Here is a 23,076-nt window from a genome sequence, read left to right as displayed (position 1 = left end):
GAAAATGTCGTTTTCCAACCTGTAGTGACCACTTTGTTTACGTGAAAATCAGTCATGTGTTTGGGTTTACGTAAAGAGTATTTAGTCCCAAAAAGATATATACATCTATTTCTCACATTCCATATTGTATTCTTAAAGTGTCCAAATTCCTTCTTTAATGAAACAAGTGTGGAAACAAAACTTTTTATATGGAACACTGTTTAAAAAGCATTTTTCATAAAGGTGGGCTTGATATCGAATTGAAGTTTTAACAATCATTCAGTTAATTACATTTTCATTTATAAATATCAACAATAATCCAAAATCTAATTGAAATTTTAAAGATCATTCAGTTAATTAAAAATTGAAGTATTAAAAACCATTCAGTTAATTGCATTTTCCTTTGTAATTATCAGCAATCAACTAAAATCCTTTTTCTATTTGACATATATGTATATAAAACGCTTTGGAGGAGTACATCGGTACATCAAACTACAAATTTTAGGATTTTAACACTAATAACACAATAACACAATACTGTATGTTCTTATGTGTACATGAAATGGTTCATGCATGTTTATTAAATGTAAATTCAGGCATCAAGAGGTATATAAAGAACTAATGAAGTGTATCTAAAAATGAACGTGACTGCTTCAAGACAATAGACACAATAACATAATGATGTGTTTAATCAAAGTGTTAGCTTTTAAAAAGTAATCAAAAGTAGAATTTCAATAATGTCCATGAATGCAGTTTTTGTGGCCCGTTTTAAATGACAATTAACACAAAAACAAAATTCAAATAAGGGGTCTTATTTGATATATGTGGATTATATTTCCACGAGCAAATTCTCCTATATATTAGTTTGCTAAAACGTCCACTAGTGAGCATGCTAAGTTAAAGGCTGATTTACTAGTGATTTTTATTTTATTTTTTTATTTTGTCACTAATGACTGGCAGTGAATGTTTTCTTTGACATGGCGGAAATACAGGTTATTGGCAGTTGACGAGTTCAGAATTTTAACCCATTGATGCCTGAAATTGTATTTACCAGATGTACACAAAGCATTGCAGGACTACATGTAGTAAGCACATTAGAATAAGAAACTAGTAAATTCATAAAATCAAAAAAATTCTGCTAGAAATGAGAATATCCTAAATCTTTTCAACTAATAAGAAACAAAAGTATAAATATCTAATTGTTGAAGAATTAAAAACACATTGGGATTTTCAATTAGAAATATCAAACATTGATCCTTATCGATAAAAAAATCTTTTTCTATTTATTTTAATTAGCTTTCTATACTCCTCAATTTTTGGAAATTATTATTATTTTTTAAATGGTTAAAGACTTCCCATTAATTAATGTATTTTCTCTTTAACAATATAAAAACATTTTAATTATTATTAGATGACTTGCTATATGCATTTATTATAAATTCAGGCATCAAGGGTTAACTCTTTCATTGCCAATAATGATGACCAACATCCAATTGTGTGGTGTCCAATCATACTTCTGCTGTGAAATGAATTTGTCACTAATACATGTCCAATCAATTTGAACAAAGACCCTGGCAGCAAATGGAAATTTGTTCATAATTATCCAAGTGGTCAAACGAACCTTTCCGACCCCATTGATGATAAAAAACGTCCATGTGGCTCTTTTCATTTTTCTGCTGTTAATTTAAATGAGTGTATAACTAGTTTATCACAAGTAGACATCAAATTAATATCCACTTCCAGCCAAGTCCAACAGCGATCCAGCTGCCTCCTGCGCTTCGGCGTCCAGTTGCAGGATTTCCACCGTTTCCAGGTCCAGCTCGGCATCATCGGGCAGAACTAGGTATTGGTACTCGGGCGACTGGTAGTAGTGCAGCTCGATGTAGCCGCTGTCAGCAAGCGGGTCTTCCTTCAGCTCGCCCGCCGGATTTGTTGACGCCAGATCCTCTTGGTCTGGTGTCAGCGGGAAATCCGGGTGGTCAGCATAAGTCGGGTTGTCCGGGGTGGGCGGCGAGGGGCTCGAGAGCATTAGGGTGTGAGGAAGACAATCTGGTTGAAAGAAGTTGTGAATGCTCATGTTTCAGTTTAAATGACAGCGATGAATGTGTTATTTCCTCACATTTAAATGTTCCGTAATACGTATATGCACATGTATATTTTCACACATCAATTTTATATTATGACTCAATTGATTACTGATACTGATCACTGAATATTGATTATTAATTTGTCTGTTTGTTGTTGTTATTTGTGCACTATGTAATGAACGCTTCTCATGATACATGTATAATTTCAATAAAAGCATTCCATTAAATTTATATCATCTCATTTTCTGAACCTCTTTATTCTCACTAGGGTCGCGGGGAGTGCTGCAGGTGAGGGACACCCTAAATTGGTGGCCAGCCAATCATTGCAGGGCACAAATAGAAAAACAACCATTCACACTCACACTTATACCTAGGGTCAATTTAGAGTGTCCAATCAGCCTACTCTGCATGTCTTTGGAATGTGGAAGACAACCGGAGAACCCGGAGAAAACCCACGCAGGCCCGAGGAGAATATGCAAAATCCACACAGGTGGACCGACCAGGATTTGAACCCACATCCCCATTCTGAGGCTGACGCGCTAACTACTCAGTGGCCGGGCTGCCCTGTTTATAGCATTTTTTTTCATTTGTTTTTTATTCATAAAAGAAAATGGAGTGTTTTGACAAATATATCTTGTATTACTATTTTTTAATTTTAAAAATTTCAAAAAAAGGGTGGAGGAAATATTCTCTATAATCTCCATTTTAATTCTAGCATGAAACATGAAGTCGACAAACTATTTTATTTTTATGGACTTCACAAAAAGATGGGCACGGACATGCCTACTGAATATTAGAACTGACTTGGAAAACCAATAAAAAAGCTCCATTTCATGTACATCTTTGCCTTTCAAATCTGTCAGGGTTCTTAACAATAGTTTGCGATTGGCTGGCAACCAATTCAGGGTGTCCCTTGCCTGCAATCCATAGGTGGCGTGTTTCGTATCAAGAAGCCCCTTTGACCCTTATACAGTAATGATAAGCGATATGAGAAATGAATAAATGACCGAATCCCATCCCAATCGTCTTAATCAGCGAGAATCTCATCAAGCTGAAAAGTGGAACTGTGACCACCTACTGAAACGTCGACATTGGGACGCATTAAAGAGGCCGTTGCTGCGTTACCAAGGAAATAGAAGGTTGTCGCCGTGGTGACAGAAGGCAAACACGGGAACAATGTGGCATGCCGAGAGGCTGAAAAGGTGGCGGCAATAAAAGTGACGGCGAGTGCTGTTACCCCTCTAATAAAATAGCCTATAGGCTTAACTTCAGAAAGGGTTCAGTTAACTCATTACCAGTGGTGGGCGGTCATGCCCAACAAGGCCTCAAAAAAGCCACGTTTTAGAATTTTAGGTACAGCCAGTAATTCATTGAAGTAGTATTTTCTTATTTTCTTATTTACAACAAGTTCAAATTGAACTATGATCACCGGACGCACCAAACATCAGTCCAGGGAGCAGAAGCCCTCTACAGGCTAACTCGAAACCTACAGGCAAGAATAAGTCGGTAATTATTGAACCTGTTGGCTGCTGTGGACAATATAATAAACTTCCAATAATGTGGCATCAAATTATCCTTCTGCTGTGAATTTATATGAACTTGTCATTAGAAGATGTCCAATTCATTTGTGTATGATGACATTAAAAGCTTTTGATATTGAACTGGCCTTCCACTTCAAATGGATTGGACAATGAAATACGTATACGATAAATAATTAATACATTACATCATCACCAGTAGACGCCAGATCCTTTTTAAGTGGGAGGCTGGCAGCAAATTGACATCCATTCATCTGCCCTCATCCCTCCCACTTGAATGGGATTAGACATCAACAACATTTTTTTAAAATAAATAATTATTTATTTTATTACTAGTAGACATCTAGTCCATTTGAAGTGTGAGGCTGGCAGCGTATCCGTTACGAAAAAAACAACAAAAAATATTTAAGACGTCCTCCCCGCTATTGAATTCTCCCAAAAAAATTTAAAATCCTAAATATTATTATTTTTTAAAGTCTTATATTTGAATGCCAATGAACAATTCTAAAATGTATTTTTTTTAACTGTTTTTCCCTTTGAAATAAAAAGATTAGAATCCTTTTTGATGATTTTGTTTTGAATAAATGTAAAAATCCAAAATACAAGACTGCGATTGGCTGGCTACCAAATCAAAGTGTCCCTTGCCGACTGATCATCATTGGCTGGGATCAGCTCCAGCACTCCCACGCCTTCTAAATGACTCATTCGCTGCCATTGTCAGTGATCAATAAGAAATTCACGTAAACTGGGTCTACACCCATTGAGTCCCTGGCGTCCAATCCATTTTGACATCATCAATAATAGCCTATGAATTACAGACTACTTATAAAGCTTCACTCATAGACATCACCATTTTTTCATCTTCTAATGGATTTCACACAGCACAACTTTCTTAGTTGTTTTACTCGATTAATGTATCCCAAAAAACAGACACAACAATACTTCCTTATTCCACAAAAAAAGGCAGAACTCACCTGCCATTTCCATGGAGTCGCACACTACCGACCCATTGTAGTCAACGCCCTCCAACCTGGAAGAAAAATCAACGTGAATCAGATTGGACGTCCACTATCGTCAATGGCAAGGAAACTGTACATACAAGGCGGGCTTGTTAATCAGGCTGCTGCTGGTGCTATGATAGGCGTGGGTCTTGCGTAGAACTTCCAAAAGAGATGTTCGATGTTCCGGACTGACACACCACAAGGATCCTTTGCCCACCGACTGCAAAAAAAGTCGCAGTTTTAACCAACAAGGTACTAATTTTGGTCATCAAAAACTCAGTTGACTTAATTGTTTTGAAATAATAACACAGGCTGTCATTGACATGATCACTCAATGCAAAATAATAGTGAGGTATATTCCAAAAACTACAAATAAAGTACACTTTATACAATTTCCTCTCATTTTCTGAATCAATTTATCCTCATTTAGGGATGCAGGGGGAGCTGGAGCTTATCCCAGCTGACTCTGGGCCAGAGGCAGGGGGGAATCACAGGGTATAAGGAGACAGACAACCATCCACACTCAAACCCTTAAATAGGGGCAATCAGACTTTGGAATGTGGGAGGAAACCGGAGTACCTGGAGGAAACCAACGCAGGCCCGGGGAGAACATGCAAACTCCACACAGATGGACGTAATTTGGATTTGAACCCTACACCAGGCCACCACTTCATACAATACAGTGTTCCCCCGCTACTTCGCGGTTCAGCTATCGCGGACTCAGAGCTTCGCGGATTTTTTTTGGATTCTCTATGGTGTACTGTATACAGGGGGGTAAAAATATATATATATTTTGGAATTAAATTCAAATTAAGCATTTTAGAAGGGGAATCCCTACTTTGCGGAAATGCACTTATCGCGGGTGGTCCCGGTCCCCATTAACCGCGAGAAGCGAGGGAACACTGTATCTTTATACTGATATTTACACTAGTGAAACAATCTTTGCAGAAGAAAGAGCGCATGACAAAAGTCCCGAAAATCACAATCATATTGTAAAATTTCTTATATAAATTGCGAAAAAATACATACTACGTATACACTACATTTTATAATATATATTAAATGTACGGTCGGCTCGGCGGGTGAGTGGTGCGTGCGTTAACCTCACAGTTCTGCGAACTTGAGTTGCAGATTTTAAATTACCCATTCGTATGAGTGTGAGCGTGAATGGATGTCTGTTTCCTCGTGCCCTGTGATTGGCTGGCTACCAATTGAGGGTGTCCCCCACCTCTGGCCTGGAGTCAGCTGGGATAGGCTCCAACACCCTCTGCGACCCTTCTGAGGATAAGCGGTTCAGAAAATGAATTAATGAATGTATATTTACACCAAACTTAGCAGAAAAAAAGAGCATGACAGTCAGAAAATGACAATCAAATGAGCTCACATTGGTCTATTTTTATTTCTGAAAATCCAAAATGCAAATGATATTTGTTAGCAACCTGATTCTTTGCAGCACAAATGATTTTTAAAAAAGTGTTTGCTTACATACGACTCCTTTGTTCCTTTAATGTTGGATAGGTTTGCTCAAAGTAGGTGGTGGATAAAGACATTTGGGTGTACTAGTTTTTCCTCCGCAATTTTTTTTTACGGGGTTACAGATTGCGGCTCGGTATCGGAAGATCCACAAAATCAAGTGACTCTGGCTTCACTTGCAACCTTATTGTGTGCGGCATAACTGATTAAAAAATGCTTTGGCTCTTTTATGGCTTTAATGTTGACTAGGTTTGTTCAAAGTGGGGGGAAAAGACATTTGGGTGTGCTATTTTATCATCCTTAAAATGCTTCGGGGTTAAAGATCGTCACAGGCAAAAATATGCCATCGGGACCTCCCTAATTCTTATTATGCGATTGTCTGGCAACCGTTGTCTGTACCCTGCCTTCTGCCCATCAATGCCTGGGTTAGGTTCAGCACCCACACCCACGTGTGAAGAAAGGCAGAATTGCAGATGAATTAATCAATATACAGTGGTACCTCTACTTAAGAATGCTTCAACATACACATTTTTCAAGTTACAAAATGCTTGTGATCAATGTAAATTATGGTCCAAGATACGATAATTTTTTGAAGTTACGAAAAACCAAAAGCGCTAAAGCATCTAAATACAACAATGAAATGCTGCAACACTTTCTAAAGCCATTATGCAAGCCATACTTTCTTCTCTCAGAAACACCCATGCTCGATAGCCCATTTTACAGATAGGATTGCACTACAAAGAGAATCATGTGGCCACATGGCACTAACGTGAGTGGCGAGAGTGAGAGGGCGAGAGAAAGCGAAAGAGACAGAGAGATCTTGGAACTAATTATTCTAATTCAGTGCAATATGTCTCTACTTACAAAATATTTAAGTACGGAAATAACTTCTGCAACCAATTATTTTCGTAAGTAGAGACATTGCTATGTATTTTCTCGTGTATAAGTTGTATTTGTGACTAAAAAAATGACGACTGAATCAAGGGTAGGGCTTATATGCGCACAAAACTTGCTCTACTCTTTTCCACCAGTAGATGTCGGCAAAAGTAACATTTACTATTTGTTGGTTATTTTCTGTTTTGCATTAAGAAAACAACCATTCCTTATGATATTGATCCTAATAATGTTCTTTAAATTCATACAGTTTCTCCGAAATACCATGTGCGATGGTTTTTCTTAAGATTTTCCTTTCAAAATAACACAGTTGTAGTCCCTATTAAAACCATGAATATGGAGGTGAAAATTGTGAATCAGGTGATGGATTATACGCAAAAAATTGTGAAATTGAGCTATTTTAGAGCAATTATAAGGTTGCGGCTTATACGAGGGAAGCTTTTATGCGAGTAAATACGCTATATATGTATAAAAAAATACTGTACTATTGCATTATTAAAACCATTCCCCCGGAAGCACCTGACTTTTGCCTCTTTCCATGCGGCGGAAGCTCTTGCTCAATGAAAGATTGTGCCTGACTGAGTTCCTCCAGCCAGTACTCGCCGTCCGGTAGTAGGGGAACTTGTTCACAATCCATCCGTAGATGTCCTTTACCGGCAACCTCTTATCCGACGAGTCCTCGATGGCCATGAAGATTAAGCTGCTGAATGAGTAGGGTGGCTTGGCCGAGCTGGGCTCGGCCGTGGCCCGTGGAAATGCCGACAATGGCGCTTTGGGGAGCGGTCGCAGCGGCAGGAGGTCCCCCCGTTGGTGCAGCCAGTTCAAACAGGTCAGGTCGTCCTGGTCCCGTGAGGCCCCGGTGCATTGGCGAGTTGACGGCGAGAGGGAGGACAAAGGAAGCGACTCACCCGGGGACGGGGGAAAGATGACGGGCGACAGGGGGAAGGAGCTCAGGTGGGAGAAGGAACAAGGGGACAGGCTCTGACAAAGGTTCTCCATCTCTTGCCCTTAAAGGAAAGACAACATCAAGAGTTGAATGACAGACACTATAGACTAACTCCACTTTAGCCATTTTAAACCAATACTGATGGAAATTGCTCAAATTTAGACGCAAACGGGCCAGATATTGTAAATTTTATTATAGCTCTGCATAACCTATTCACCCTCAAAATTGGGTTCCTCGAGGCTCAGGCCCGGTCACACACCCCTTGCTTTGCACTGATATGTGTGATTAATAGTCCACCTTTTACACAAAGTCATCTGGGATGGGCTCCAGCACCCCACGACCCAGACTAGGAGAAACATTGATGAAAATGAATTCTAATTTCTATTTTGCGTATGTGATTACATTTAAATTTTGATGATACCACTTTTTCTAAATTTTTATTTGGAATATTTCATTGATTAAATATATTACTGTTTTGTGTGTGTATATATGTACACACAAACATTTTTTCATATACATTAGTACATTTAAATATTTAATCATCGTTAAGAACTCTTTTTTCACTTTGTATTTTTTGGTGTTACGTTTGTTCCATAGACAACTACAATCTGAAATGTGATTATCTTTAATATTTTGATGCAGAAAAGTGTGCTTTTGATACGATCAAACAAGTTGGCCGTTGTGTTTCCTTGCTCTGTTGTGCATCCACCCAAAACGTTCAAAGTCTAAATCTTGCAGTCTGGACAGACCAAGCTATGCAGTTCCACCTCCACCATTATGACGTTTTAAGAATTTTGTACATAATTGTCCGCCTTCAACTTCTACAAAGCGATCGGAATGGCGGGACGATCTAAAGTTTCAGTCGCCTTTTCTGGGACTAAACCCGCGCACTTTTACTTGTTCTCTCCCCCTCCTCTCCACTTTCTAATAAGTATTATTATTAAAACTCACCCGTCACGTGTGGTTTTCGTCGGAGTTGCACTTTGACGCCCAGAACTCTTTGCTTTTTTTTTTTGTTTTAATCCGAGACGCGTCTTTTTCAGTCGCTCATCGCTGCGTGTGCGAGTAGACTGGCGCTCCCGGTTGCCATGTGAACGGAAAAAGACGCTTCGCTTCTCGAGAAAGCGCGCATGCGCGGCGGCGATGACCTAAACAAGTGAATGATCACGTTTCAGTCCTACTATTGGATTGGATAACTTTATTCATCCCGTATTCTGGAAATTTCTTTGTTGCAGTAGGAAGAGGGTGAGGATGCAGAAATAGGAAAGGCATTTTACACAAATAGGTAGTGAATAGTAAGTCAATAAATAAATACATCAATAAATATATAAATAAGTAACCGTGTTGCTGATATATATATATATATATATATATATATATATATATATATATATATATATATATATATATATATATATATATATATATATATATATATATATATATATATATATATATATATATATATATATATATATATATATATATATATATATATATATATATATATATATATATATATATATATATATATATATATATATATATATATATATATATATATATATATATACATATTTCATACGCATACATATATATATAAAAGCAGGGGGAGAGTTGCTACTGGTCTGGGGGGGTCAGGGGAGCAGGGGCAGGGCTGAATCTGTTAAAGAACTGATTCAGTTCATTGGCCCACTCCCCGTCTCCGGACTCCGGGCCTGTCCCACTGTTGCCTCCATGGCCCGAGATGGTCCTCAAGCTCCTCCAGACCTCTTTGGTGTTGCCTCTTTGGAGTTGCTTCTCTAGCCTCCTCCTGTAGCTGGTCTTTCCCCTCCTTATCTCTCTCTTCAGCCCCTTCTGGACCGTTTTGAGACTCTCCTTCTCCCCAGACCTAAAAGCCCTCTTCTTCTTGTCCAGGAGGGCCCTTAGATCCCGGGTGACCCAGGGCTTATTGTTGGAGTAACAACGGGCCTTCTTGGAGGGTACGATGTTCTCCACACAGAAGTTAATGTAATCTGTGTTGCAGTGGGTCAAGCTGTCGATGTCTTCCCCATGTGATTTGCACAGCACCTCCCAGTCAGTTGTCTCGAAACAGTCCCTCAGTACCATGCTGATCTCCTCGGTCCATCTTTGTATGATCCTCGTGGTAGGTTTTATTTTCCTCACCATAGGGATGTAGGTGGTGATCAGATGGACCAGGTTGTGGTCTAAGCGGCCCAGTGGGGGAAGGGGGACTGAGCTGTATGCGTCCTTTGTGTTGGCATACAGCAGGTCCAGAGTTTTTTGTTCCCTGGTGCAGCACTTCACATACTGAGTGAAGGTGGGGAGAGTCGAAGTCAAGGGAGCATGGTTAAAATCACCAGAGATAAGAAGGAGAGACTGGGGGTGTGACGTCTGTAGCCGGGACAGAGTAGTGTGGAGCAGCTCACCAGCCACTGCCGCATCGGCCGAAGGAGGTATATACACAGTTATTATGATGACGTGCGAGCACTTCCAGGGGGATGTAAAACGGCCTGATGCTAACAGCTACTAGCTCGATATCTCGAGTGCAAAATTGCTCCTTCACTGTAATATGCCCAGGACTGCACCATCTACTATCCAATCCAATCCAATTCCACCACCCTGAAGCCTGACCTCACACACACACACACACACACACACACACACACACACACACACACACACACACACACACACAACACACACACACAAACACACACACACTCTCTCACACACACACACACACACACACACACAGCACACACTCACACACAGAATATACGCACGGTTTCAGGCGCCCACGTCACACTCTCATCACAGCACTCTCTGGAGGAAGCTCAGAAGAGTGTAAGGGGATGCTGGCGGCGGCTGGCAGTAGCCACTCAGTAAGTCCACTCTCACTCTCTCTCTCTCTCTCTCTCTTTCTCTCTTTATCGGCTTGTGTCTTTGTTTTTGCTTGCCATTCTAGAACATGTCTCATTTCATTCATCTCCTACACTCGGTTCTGTCACTGTGAAAAACAGCCGCTGTTTTCTCAAATGAGGGAGACTTTTTCCAAACTCTTCTCTCAGGATGCCTTGCACACACACCTTTCTCCCACACACATACACACACTTTGTTTTCTCTGCGGGTGAGTGGAGGCACAATTGAAGTTTGGGCTTATTTGCATGCTGGAGCATAGCCATAGTGGAAAATCTTTGTTTTTTTTTTGCATGGCAACAATAAAGTTAAGTGTGTGAATGTTGATACTCTCTTTTAGGACCTCTCCTGGGAACTTTGATAGGTAAATTTTGGTTATGATCATTCTTGGAATATGAAAATTCATAATATCGGCTATAAAATGATTGATTAGCTTTGAAATTGTGCAATAAAAATGTGTAATATCTTAGATATAGTGCAATATTTCACATTTTTTTACAACTTTTTAAATTACTTATTTATGTTTTTAAAGGAAAACACACTTTCTGGAGTAGCACCACTAATTTTGTTATAATTGTTGTTGTTTTGTTTTGTTTGTTTTGTTTTTGCACTACAAGCGCCTGAGGATTGCCCTCAGATAGCGCTAGAGCTGCCACTGGAACGCAGATTATTTCATCCGGGGGGTAGTCGGAGGTGAGGGGCAGTCAAATGTCTCCGGCTGGATGAAAAACGTAGGGTGCCACGGTCCTTGTTGGCAGCTCTGAGTGGTATTTGTTGGAATTCGCAGGCCGCAGCGAGCGGCCTCTCAGGAGACACCACGTGAAGGTTTCCAACTTTGTCTCCCATTGTTGTTGTATAAAGGCTTTTGACTCTGGCTTGAAAAGTTAAAACGTTTAATTTTGAGTTTACAATATTGAGTATAATCCAAGTATGTTACTAATATTGGGTAAAAGCTAACTTTTTGTTACTGCTGATCAAGAAGATACTCATCTGCGTAAATAAGTAAAGAAAAGTTGAGAAATAAATAATCATAAGTATCTTAATCTAATCACAAAGTGTAGTATAAAATAGAGTGAGTAGAGAACTAGAATAAATATACATTTGCTATAGCCTTTTATTTTCTTTTTCTTTTTAAAAATGCTTTATGATTCAGTGCATCATTCAAATGTTCAGTCTACATCCATTTTATTGGCTCATTTGAATCTTTGTTCACATATGTACTTTAAAAGCGAAAGACGGCGGTTATTTTCCGGCGGTTATGTCCTTTTTTTTTTTTTTAGTACTTTCCCAGTAACAATTAACCAGGATCTCAACAACTAACCGTGTTGTATGCCGGTAAGCAATAAAAAGACTCTTTGTGGGTTTAGACTCGGATTCATCATTATGTATTTGTAGATAGTCAAGTGTCAATGCGTGCCTTGTTTGTATTGCAGTATTTCCAAGCACGGTGACGTTGGTATTCCCTTCTCACTGTATCCACAGTAAAGAAGGGGCATGTATTTGAAGGTCTATCGTGTATGTGAGTGGTCAATCATCTGTCTCTCTCTCTTTTTTTCTTTTCAACTCACAGCACCAGCCTTTACTCAGTTGATCCAGACAGGCTGCATCATTCTCAGGAGAGCAGTGTGAGGGAGAAGACTCTGGCAAGAGGATAGCAGGGTTTTATTCAAACTCATTCATAGAGCAAGAAAGAGTGAGACATCATAAGGCAAGACTGAAACCAGAACCTCTCGACAGCTGCCCAGCTGACAACTGGTGTCGGGATGCTGGCTAAAATCCTGGAGCAGATGTGGGTGGAGCCGGAGGTGCTGGAGGCTCTGAGCGAGGAGCAGAAGAGGATCCTCTTCTTGAAGATGAGAGAAGAGCAGGTACGCCGCTGGAGGGAAAGAGAGGAACCGGAACAGGAACAGGAGGAGGAGGACATCACCACAAGCAGACCCAAGAAAGGTAACATGCACTAAGAAAATGAGTCAAGATGCATATCTTATCTTTTGCCTAACCCTATATTGTCAAACATATATTCATACATTTGTTTTTAGGAATGGGAATTTTTCTGCTGTTAAAAATGGGATAAGGGTTAGGGATGTTTGAGGCTGAGCAGCAGAGTGGCGCAGCGGAAGCGTGCTGGGCCCATAACCCAGAGGTCGATGGATCGAAACCATCCTCTGCTACATGAATTTAATTTTTCCACCCTTTTTTGTGTCTACAGTGATGAAAATATGGTTATAGTGGATAAAACATTGTAAACCTTTGTCCACAAGCAGCAGAGTGCTGCAGCGGAAGCGTGCTGGGCTCATAACCCAGAGGTCGATGGATTGAGACGATCCTCTGCCATAAGGGCCATTTTTGTCCACCCATTTCTGTGTCTACAGTAATGAAACAATAGTTGCAGTAGACAAAACATTGTAAACAATTGTGTTAGAGCAGCAGAGTGGCGCAGCGGAAGCGTGCTGGGCCCATAACCCAGATGTCGATGGATCGAAACCATCCTCTGCTATAAGACATTGAATTTGTGATTATATCATTGTATTTAGTCAGCAGTGAATTACTTTCATGAATTCTCCATTTGGCACAGGTGTTGGTTCAGGATGTGACATCAGTGTGTAGAAGGAGAAAAGAAACAGGGGCAGTCTTCTTTCCTGTCATTAAGCAATCATTCTGATCCATCTTTGTTTAGTTGTACTCTAGCAGAGAGCCTCACCTTTCTTCAGCAACTCATTGTGTACACGCGTGTGACTGACAGACTCTATCAGCATGAGTCGAATCGCTTTACGGGCTTGCAGTTGAGTAAGATTGACTAACCCCCTGTGGTTTCAACCATATATTAAATTACAGTCTTTGTTTATCCAATCTCTGTCATGTCACCCGAGAGGCAACCAGGTCTCTTTGTGTTTCACAACACGCACTTTTCTTTCATTCGTGTTGCTGGCAAGCATTTATACATCATTAAAAAAAAATAACAGGAAATTATGATTCCCTTTAATAAAATATATGCGTTGGTTTATAATATTCATTATTTCGGGCTTAATGGCAGGTGTGTTTTAAGTAAAAAGCAATGTTGTGGTTCGCTGCTATACAAAGAATGAGTGAGTTAAATCTTTGAACAAAGGGCCAAAAATTCGGAAATAATCTGCTAGGATAGTTCATCAGACTCTGTACAACAGTACCACCTTGTGGACACAAGTTGTAATGACAACCCTTGTGGGTGACATGCTCAAATAACTTGTCTCTGTGTGTTGTTGTTTGCAGCCACCCGTAAGCACGTGAGCTGGCTCCTGGGTCGTGACGGAGACGTGTGCGTTCGTGTGATTGGACAAGTAGATGAACTCAGTTCATTCAAACTTCTCCACAACCTTTTCAATGACAGGTTAGTGCACACAAAAAACAAAAAGAACATGACTGACACATGGACTACCATTATTAGGGTCTTTTCAGAGGCCTTAACATGCTCAAATGTTGAGCAAAGAATGCAAAACATGGTGGTTTTAAGAAAAAGTGCACAAAATTTGCTCAACATGACATTTCAAGGGAGCTCAAGGTTCAAGTCTCCCTTATTGGATCATTGAATTTATTGGCTAAATGAGTAAATGGATGAGTGATTCATTGGCAAGTCTATCTGCTGACTACTCTCCAATGGCGATTTTCCCGTAGGCTGTGCTGTGATAATATGAATGGCATCCAGACAGCAGATGTGCAGGCAGGAAAAAAAGGCCCTGCAGCTTGGTTTTAAACAAGGAAGCCAACTAGCTTTTACTGAGGACACCACAGTAAGTTGCTTTGCTGTTTGGGTAAGGATAATACGATAACTGTTCACTGATTGTGACATTATACACTCTTTTTTGCACAGAATGGTTGTGACTCACCAAATAGCCACTCCTCTAAGGACGAGATGGACTCCGACTGTGCGGATGATGACCCCGAAGGACCCCGGCGAGGGCAGCGACAGTGAATCAGGCAGCAGCTCGGACAACCTCGGCGACTGGGCTCCTCTCTGCGGGCCCCGTCTTAGTCGCCATGGCAACAAACCTGCACTCAAAAGCCAGCTGTTCCATGCAGAGATGGTCAGCCCACAGGCCAGAGGTGAGAAAATGAGAGAATGATGGAAATGAATTGCTAATTTTCATTTCCTTAAGAGGAGAAGTGTAACCATTGATTAGACGTAAGCAAATCGAATAACCAATTGAACAATAACAATGGTACTTTAGCTTCATTGTTAAATTCAATCGGGAATTAGTTTTTGGTGGTAATGCGTCATTGTGCTTTTGCAACAAAATACTGTTAATGTGCTGCCAGTGTCATAAATTAGAAAACACAAAAATCAAGGATAGATTAATGCATTATTAATGCTTGATGGATTAACTCAATGAAGTACTTAGAAGCAATACTTCAGAGCAATTTAACTGCGATTCAAAGTACTAATAATATATTTGTTTGAGCGTGTAAACATGTTTATTTATTACAAGAAACTATTATCATATTTTATCTTCCTATCTCTTATCTTGTTATGGATAAACATTTAAACCTATGCCACACTATGTGTAATTTTCATGACATTTTTTTTGATTAATATTAACCATTATTTCTCTATCAGATGCCTGGCAGGTTCAAGAAAACAAATGTGAATATGGTGGAAGAGTGGCCCAGCTCAGAAAAGCATTTGGATGTGCTCCTTCAAACAGCTTCAGCAAGCCTCCATTACCTGCCAAAACTGCTCCTCTACTGACCAGGCACATGCCGTTGATCCATTAGCCTTCCATTGGACCAGCTTTGAAATCATGCTGTGAACTCAAAAAAGACAAATCAACAGCTTTTCCAGAGTAACATCAAACTCAAGATGTCTGTGGTCCAGAATAAGACACTTATTTTGAATCCTAATGGTAAACTGAGTACAGAGAAATACAGAGGTATTGCTCAGTCTCCTTGAAATAAAATGTCATAATTGACTATTCCATGAAGCACTTAGATTACTACATTATACATATTTGTGGATCTCAAAATACAGGTTCATACATGTACATATTTTATCCTGTTGAAGTATTTATCATTGGAAATCCATCTTATTTTTGTATATGTCAAATTATCTTGAAGTACCTCATTATAAATAATGTTCTTTTCCTACAAAATAAGTAGAAGCTGTTTTATGTTTTACAACATCAAGTGTACACACATGGGTAAAAAAAAAGAATAATCCATGCTATTCATAAATGAATGTTTCACTTATGTCACTGTCGAAGCCCTCGGGTGCTCCTTTTCATTCAAAACATTACATCTAATTATCTATGTGGGAATTCATATTAAGGCTATTTGTTCTGGCAAGGGTGAGAATTCATGAGGATATATCATGTGTCATGGGCATTGCTACCTGCTTTATTTACTAACAAATTTCAACACACTTGGTAAACGACATCAGTCCAATCAAAGGGGAATATCCCAGCTTGTATTGAATGCAGTCAGGCTGGAGTCCAATCAAAATTAATAAGCATACAAAGATTACAGACCTATTCTGTGTAATTTTCTATATGAGAAAATAAATGACCACTGTGAAGTGATTCAACAAAAGACTTGACACCATGAGAACATGTTTAAGTTCAGTTGAAATTCCAGGAATTCAGATTTTTGGTGCGTGGAGGTGATAAGACGGATCAAGTCAATGTATGAAGCTGGCCTTGTTTTGTTATCAGTTGTTGAATGTGCAAAGGACGCTTACTACTTGTTGCTTTCCAAAACTATCCCGCTGCAACTCAAAAAGAAAGAAACAAAGTTGGGTCTTATAAGTAAATTTAGGGTGAAAATGACCTAAAACATCTCTCATTCATAATATCACAATCAATATATATAGGGAAAAAAAGCAAAAATGCTTGATGCAACATCTTTAACATCTGAAATTCAAAATCATTGCACAGTCCAAAAACAGAAAATACCAAAATAAAAGTATCAAATACAAACATACATTGAAATCAAGTTAAATACAACTGAATTGGGCTTCTCGTTTTCTTACCACTAGAGGGAGCCTGGTCACCACTTGTGGTACTCCACCATACTTTGCTGCCGTCCAATAAATTGGACCTATATTGCCGTCAATGGCGTTGAGAGAGTTAAGTTACACTTTTCCCCCCAAAAAACCTATTTGACTGAAGTTGCGTGTAGTATCTATAGATGACATTCCATGTGTGTGTGTGGGAGAGGGGTTACTATTTTCTGTTAGGTTTAGACAAGGAGGTTGTTGATAGTGACTCGCACAATGATTATCTATTCAGCAAGAACACAGCCCACCAGAGATCAAACAGAGAGCACATAAAGCTGATTAGCATGTGGTTAAGACGCAGAGACAGAGGGCGAGACGCTCGGGGAGACGGAGCAAATGCGAGTTGGGTCACGGGGAAGCAACACGTCACAGCCGACTCATTAAAGCTCCTCTCAGCATTCCCTCACCGCCTCCACACCCTCAGCCTCGGGATTTGGCGTCTGTGTATGTGCGCCTGAGACCATGTGTGTGTATGTGTGTGTGTGTGTGTGTGTGTGTGTGTGTGTGTGTGTGTGTGTGTGTGTGCGCACGTCCAGCCCATATCTTGGATCATGTGACTAGACGCACGCAACACGCAGTGCGAAAAGGCCCACTATATTTAGCAGGCCAGTGTAGGGTTTCCTAGCCAGGCATTGTGGAGAGAGCGCTCGGTCAACTTTGTCGCACAAGAAACTGCACATCATATTAAGGGTGAGAAGCAAGAGTGCACAAGGTGCTCTTTTTTTATGTCTCTCTGGTCCAGAAGGAGAAATCAGGCCACTTCTCATGTGTGGTGACAAAGCACCTGTCCAAGATCACATGCTGGACACCTGAGACCATTTCCTCCTACAACGAAGTCATTGTGGAGAAACAGGAGATCAGAATGTTAAGCTACAGCTCTCAGCTAATGAGATATTACACTTTTTTTTTCAATTCCGGTTTTAAAGGAGGTGCTAATTCATATCAAACCTTAACATTAAAGTCAGATTTACAGGTGAAGGACATATTTTTGTCATAACAGTATTGGATGGGGGGGGGGGGGGACACCCCGTAAATGTAAAATATGACAGTTTTTTTGTGACTAATTTTGTACTAACACATAGTGCAGGTTGCCTCGTGGTGTAGAAGTTCTCTCACCTGGTTGTTTTTGTCTCTCTGTGTACTCTATGGCGACCAGTCTAGGGTGTAGTCTGCCTTTTGCTTGACAACAGCTGGGTTAGGCACCAGCAACCCCCGCAACCCTTTTGAGGATGGGCGGTATGTAAGTTGAATGAATGAATGAATGAATGAATGAAATAGTGCTGTGTATGGCATTTATTCCACAAAGGGTCACATTGGTCTTTGTTCCAACAGATGAGGTTTCTGCTGAAGCGAGCACCACCTGACTGCAATCAACTGGTTATACTTGTAAGACATTGGATTGGTGAAAAGACGTCGTAGTATTCTCCAGTTGGACTTAAATTTGCACCCACTGCGGCCCTTTGTGGACTAATTGCTTAGCCTTTGTATAGTGACTACACTTTGTAAAAAAAAACATCTTATTCCTTTACTGCAATAAAAGTTCAAATTTGCTCCACTTAATATCCATATAAATGAGTCTGTTTTTAATAAAAAAGTCTAAAAGTAATTGTTTTATTGGGTGCATTCATTAGACAATGCTAACCTGAAAGTTGATGAATATGTATTTATTCATTTTCGGAATCGCACATCCTTATAAGGGTTACGGGGGGTGCTGGATTTTCAGCCTGATTGAGCAGTGGCGAATAGTTAAATTTTTTTTGGGGTATGTTGAAGAGTATATTGTTTTTTTGGGGGTTTCTTCTACTTGAGACTTGAGAGGCTTCTTTTGTTTGTCCAACAAAAGTCCTTTAGATCATGCTTAAGCATGTGCATTTCAAAGGTCATGTCAGTACATGTTTTTTGTCGGCACTCTGCAACGTGCTATTGATCTTTTTTGTTCCTCACCGATTTTCTTGCTATATTACTTTGGCAAATCACAAACCCCAAAAATATTTCAATTACAATATGTCCATTCACAACAAGTATGATCTAACCCCAACAAAACAAAAACAAGAAAACTCCACGTCCATTTGAACCTTCCATTTTCTTATCCACTATTTAAAAACATGAATATTTGTTCAAACCGCGCTTGAAGAGAGATGATGACTCTCACACGGCTGAAAACTCATGACACATTATTATAACTGCTCTAGCTTTGTGGTAAAGTAAACAGGATTGATCTTTTAGTCTTTAGAAATTAAATCAAAGAAATACTGTAATACCATTTGGATGAAACACACTCAAATTTCACAGTTATTACACCAAAGTAATTCACTAATAGCTGTTATTGATATCAACTAGTTATCATTTATACTATTTTATTCAATGGCAGGTTTATTTGTTTCATTTTCTGTGTATATGTGTGTATTATATGAGTGAATTTACATGATTTTAGGATGGAATAGAGTTAATATAGGCAGAAACAATGGGATGTATGATGGCAAAATAAACTGTCATGGCACCTACAAATCTCAAAGTTAAAGTCAAACCAGCTGCCATATTAATTTATCAGTTTTCTTTTCTATTTTTTATCTTTCTTTAAATATAGAATTGACCAAGTACTGATCAGAAGGTCACTAAAAGGAGTTTGGAGGTGAGTAGAAACCTTTTAATCCACTTTGACGCATCAATGTGAGAATTTCCCAACAGTGGTTTAAAATATCAAGTTTTTTCCATCTTGAATGTTGTTATTATCAAGAGTGCATTTCTGCTAAAATGTAACATCTGAACCTTCATTTCCCAAAGCTCTTATTTTCATGACGTAAAGAACAAAGTAGGAAGATTTAAATTGTGTTTCCCTTTGGGATCACCACAAATCACTTTATAAAACTGCAATGAAAATGTTAGTTCATCCCCTTTTTGGAATAGTATATTTATTTGAAAATCAGGCAAAATTTCAGCTGCGTTCATGATTTATCACTGGGTTAAAAAAGGAAAGGCTTTTGAGAGTGATGCAAATGGAGGAGCGAAGGCCGCTTGGAGCTGAATCCTCGGTGGTAGCAATCGATTCCGCATCATGAGATGGCGTGACAAGAGGCCGTGATGAACTATCCCTGCAGGCAGGCAGACTTTATCAGCGTGCTTTGCTTAACTTCCTGGAGCCACCGTGGCTTTTTTTTCCCCCTCTGCGACCAGCAGCAGGCTAAAGATTAACAGAATTTCGTGCACACATTACCGCTAAGAGAGAACGCCATCTGACCTTGCCTAAAATGGCAGCCAAATGTGTGAAATGGCTTTCAATGCTTAGAGGGGGCAAACTGGGATACTATATGTATTACAAGCCAAGCAGCAAGAATTGGGATGAACTTTATGTCCTTTTTTTATCTTAGTGTACTAAAATTAGCCTGTTAAATATAATGGCACTATCACTTGTGAGTAATTGAGCTGAATGTTGGGTTAATGCGGGGTACTGGTTTTGCGGAATTGGACTGGTAAGCAAGCATCTTTTATTTGATAAGTGAGGAAGAAAAACATGTATAATATATAGATATAATATTTAGATTTTTTTTCAATAAATGGATTAAAAGAACTGGATTAAAAGTCCTGAATATTCATTTTTTATAGATCTAAAACAATGTTTATTTTAGCTTTTTTAAAAATAGATTTTTAGATTTTACACAATGATTTTTGAACAAAAACACTGAAAATTGATTGAAAAATGACAATTATTGATTTAAAACAGTGGTTTTCAAAGTGGGCGGTACCGCCCCCCAGGGGGCGGTGTGAACTTTCAGGGGGGCGCTGACGAATAAACAGGCGAATGGGGGGCGTTGAAATAGTGAAGGGGGCGATGGAGCAATTACAGTAAAATGTGACGTTGGTGTTTGTAGAAAGACCGGAAAAATTGATTGTCTGTAATAAAAAGTCGACAAAAAACAAGCTTTATTGAAACAAGAAACGTTGTCTGCTCGAGCGCTCACGAGCAGCGCGCATATACCGTATATCACTAATTGTCGCGAGTTTATCGTCGATGCAGGCGACTGGGGAAACCACCACCATCCAGTCAGCCGCAGAGGAGCACACAATAGCGCGCCGGCAACGCTTAACCACAGACGTATGCGCACAGCGACCGGCTTAATGCATCAGCTATCAATTTTTATGATTCGAGGTGAACTGCGCATTGGTCTATTAAAAGAAACGAAATTAGCGAATAATATCTGAGGCGCCTGTCTTCTATTTATTTAAGCTTCGTTCGTTGGAAAGGGGTAAAGAGGGGGGCGTTGGCATTTTGGCCCGGCGGTGAAGGGGGCGGTGGCCAAAAAAAGTTTGAAAATCACTGATTTAAAAGCTGGAAAATCAGGAAATTGAATATACATCAATACTATTCATTTTAATTTGATCCTAAAACAGAAAGTCGGCACTCATCATTTACTTTCCCGGGCCACACAAAATGATGCGAAGGGCCAGTTTTGGCCCCCGGGCCGCCACTTTGACACCAGTCGAAATATTTTAACCACTCCCGGTCAAAATGGTTCGTCCAATGGCTATGATTGAGATATTTAACCTCACGGTGATTGACAAATGTGCATGGGAAACTGGAATTGGACAGAAGACTTTAAAATAGCAACAACACAAGCTAGTGCTTCTTCCCCTAAAATATTCAAAGTGGCTTTACAAAGAAGCAGTAAACATTGACAACAGATATTTTGTCTTGGTAACTTTTGTGCCAATAAATGGTTATTTTTTTTCGTACAAAATTGAACGCATTGCAACTGTGTGTTGATGCCTTTATTGATGTTGGTGATTTCTCTTGGGAATTGAGTCAGCGAAGCCACATATAGCTGCGGCCTTTCCTCGATCCATCTTTATAGCTTAAAAGGTCAAAGGTGAAGAATCCACTTTGACCCCAAGTGTCACAAAAATACAAGCGCAGGGGCAGATGAGCCGGATTTTTTCCAGGAAGTGGAGACATTTGTGTTTTGGAAGGAAGGGGGGCGGGTGATTACCACACCAGAGGCCTAGTGGTTAGGCCTCACAGCTCTGAGATTCCGAGTTCGAATCCCGGGCCCCACCCTGCGGCATAGCGACCCAACTGAGGACACACGCGTGTTCTGCAAAAGGAACGGCGTGTCGCTATTCAAAACGTAGCGACGCCGTCACACCTTTTCCAACACCCCGAGACGCAGCGTCTGCGAGCTGACGCCAGGTCCGTCCGTCCGGCGAGCGGGCGGGGGTCCGCCCCGCTTCCAAGGAGCAGCCTGGCAGAGTGTTCCTCCACTGCAGTGCGAGAGGAGTTGCTGCCAACATACGTAGGCGCCACGGGGTCGCTGGATGGCACGCACCGAGCGAGCCACGGCATCGCCATTGGCTGACGCACCACCTTAGCGTCTCTCTCTCTCTCGGCGCATTTCTATCATCACCTTCATCACTTTATTGTGCGTGGAACTCTCAGTCATCTTTTCACTTTCTTTGTTTGGGCAACGTTATCTCCATCCCCTGCTGTCCGTCTCCCCGCATGTCACTCTTTCTCTTTTTTTCCCCTCCTGCGGCCTTCTTTTCATCCACCCCTCTCCCGTACACCCCCCACCCGCCAACCTCCCTCCCTCCCTCCCTCTCTGCCCTTCACCAAGTCTCTTTCAAGCCCCCCTACGCACCCTCATTCACCCTCCACCTTCTCTCCCTCTCCCTGGATCCGCTTTCGACCCCCACCCCCGGCCCTCCTCTCCCCCCGTCCCCCCACCCCCAAAACCCCCCTTCCCTGTCCCCTGTTCAATCCCTTTTTTCCTCCCCCCTTTCTTTCCTGCCATCTTGCAGGCCAGTGGAGCCAGACTGCAGGCGTTCAGGGAGTCACTGGACCTGCTGGGCAGCGGGTGACACAGATTTCCGGTGTGGGTGTGTGCGTGCGTGCACTAGCCAGGGAAAAAAAGGGGAGGGGGGATTAGGCTCGGAATCACTAGAAAGAGGGGAAAGAAAAGCCGCAGATCCAAGAATGTCGCTCCGGCGCGAGAGCCCAAGAAAGACCAGCGCGCCGACTTCAGCGGGAGATTTTGTGTTTGTCATTCAGAGCGAGTGTCGTAATTGCATGATGTTGGAGCTCGCCGCTGTTCTCCATGAGTTGGCAGTGTCCTGCGTTGGTTGGCGTGCTGCGCCTCTCTCTCTCTCTCTTTCTCTCTCGCCTGCCTGACAAACACACACACAACCCCCCACCCCCTGATACACACACACACACACACAC

The 23,076-nt window shown here is 40.7% G+C and overlaps 1 protein-coding gene, 1 non-coding gene and 1 pseudogene across 3 annotated transcripts; 2 read left to right on the top strand and 1 right to left on the bottom strand.

Annotated features, from left to right (window-relative positions):
- Window positions 1-650: 650 nt before the first annotated feature.
- LOC144206979 (uncharacterized) lies at window positions 651-9,001 on the bottom strand. Its single transcript, XM_077732131.1, has 5 exons — window positions 8,870-9,001; window positions 7,492-7,979; window positions 4,704-4,825; window positions 4,579-4,634; window positions 651-2,028 (listed from the first exon to the last, which is right to left on the bottom strand). Exons 2-5 carry the CDS (start codon window positions 7,969-7,971, stop codon window positions 1,706-1,708), a joined length of 981 nt encoding a protein of 326 aa, XP_077588257.1. The 5' UTR covers window positions 7,972-7,979; window positions 8,870-9,001; the 3' UTR covers window positions 651-1,705.
- Window positions 9,002-10,734: 1,733 nt separating this feature from the next.
- On the top strand, window positions 10,735-15,846 carry LOC144207063 (uncharacterized; annotated as a pseudogene). Its single transcript, XR_013328551.1, has 7 exons — window positions 10,735-10,803; window positions 12,408-12,791; window positions 13,515-13,624; window positions 14,078-14,204; window positions 14,489-14,534; window positions 14,685-14,917; window positions 15,429-15,846. The product of XR_013328551.1 is annotated as an uncharacterized LOC144207063 (transcript).
- On the top strand, window positions 12,937-13,008 carry trnam-cau (transfer RNA methionine (anticodon CAU)). Its single transcript has one exon. It is a non-coding gene; the product is annotated as a tRNA-Met (tRNA).
- Window positions 15,847-23,076: the final 7,230 nt, after the last annotated feature.

This window comes from Stigmatopora nigra, chromosome 14 (genome assembly GCF_051989575.1).
Source record: "Stigmatopora nigra isolate UIUO_SnigA chromosome 14, RoL_Snig_1.1, whole genome shotgun sequence".
Lineage (NCBI taxonomy): Eukaryota > Metazoa > Chordata > Actinopteri > Syngnathiformes > Syngnathidae > Stigmatopora > Stigmatopora nigra.
The sequence above is the reverse complement of the archived record's forward strand: the minus strand, read 5'-3'. Positions and strand labels throughout refer to the sequence as shown.